The 435-nt window shown below is 61.1% G+C and overlaps 1 protein-coding gene across 1 annotated transcript in view; it reads right to left on the reverse strand.

Annotated features, from left to right (window-relative positions):
- Positions 1 to 6: 6 nt before the first annotated feature.
- Positions 7 to 435, reverse strand: part of LOC104078720 (GAS2-like protein 2) — a gene marked incomplete at its 3' end in the record, with an annotated part of 1,186 nt that continues 757 nt past the window's right edge. Inside the window, exon 2 of the mRNA XM_009580477.1 lies at positions 7 to 178. Coding sequence (XP_009578772.1) covers positions 7 to 178 — 172 coding nt within the window. The remainder of the gene's footprint in view (positions 179 to 435) is intronic.

Here is a 435-nt window from a genome sequence, read left to right on the forward strand (position 1 = left end):
GTGGGCGGCAGGTCCAGCTCCTGGCGGAGCTCCTCCTCAATCTCCTCCTCCATCTGCACGAGGGTCGGGGCGCGCATGCCGAAGCGGGTGGCGCGGCGCGCCAGCTCCAGCAGACACAGCACGAAGTTCTTCTCGTTCTTCCTCAGCACCAGGTCCTCCGTCTCGAACATCAGGACATCTGGGGCAGGGCAGGGCTGGGCTGAGCCAAGGTAAGTGCGTGGGGATGGGGACGAAGGGGACTGGGGGCACAGGCGGAGTCAAAACCCGCCCGAAGGGATGTTATTGCCTGGAGCCATCCCACTAGGAATATGGTTGAGTTCCAACAAGAGTTGGGATAAATGAACAGAGAAAGAGCCTTCCCCTTGGGCATCTCCATGCAAAGGCACTACGGCTGTGTCATGGCATCCCAAAGCCACAAAACCCAGTGGCGGGGGG

The sequence above is a fragment of the Fulmarus glacialis genome, unplaced genomic scaffold (assembly GCF_000690835.1).
Source record: "Fulmarus glacialis isolate BGI_N327 unplaced genomic scaffold, ASM69083v1 scaffold38310, whole genome shotgun sequence".
NCBI lineage: Eukaryota > Metazoa > Chordata > Aves > Procellariiformes > Procellariidae > Fulmarus > Fulmarus glacialis.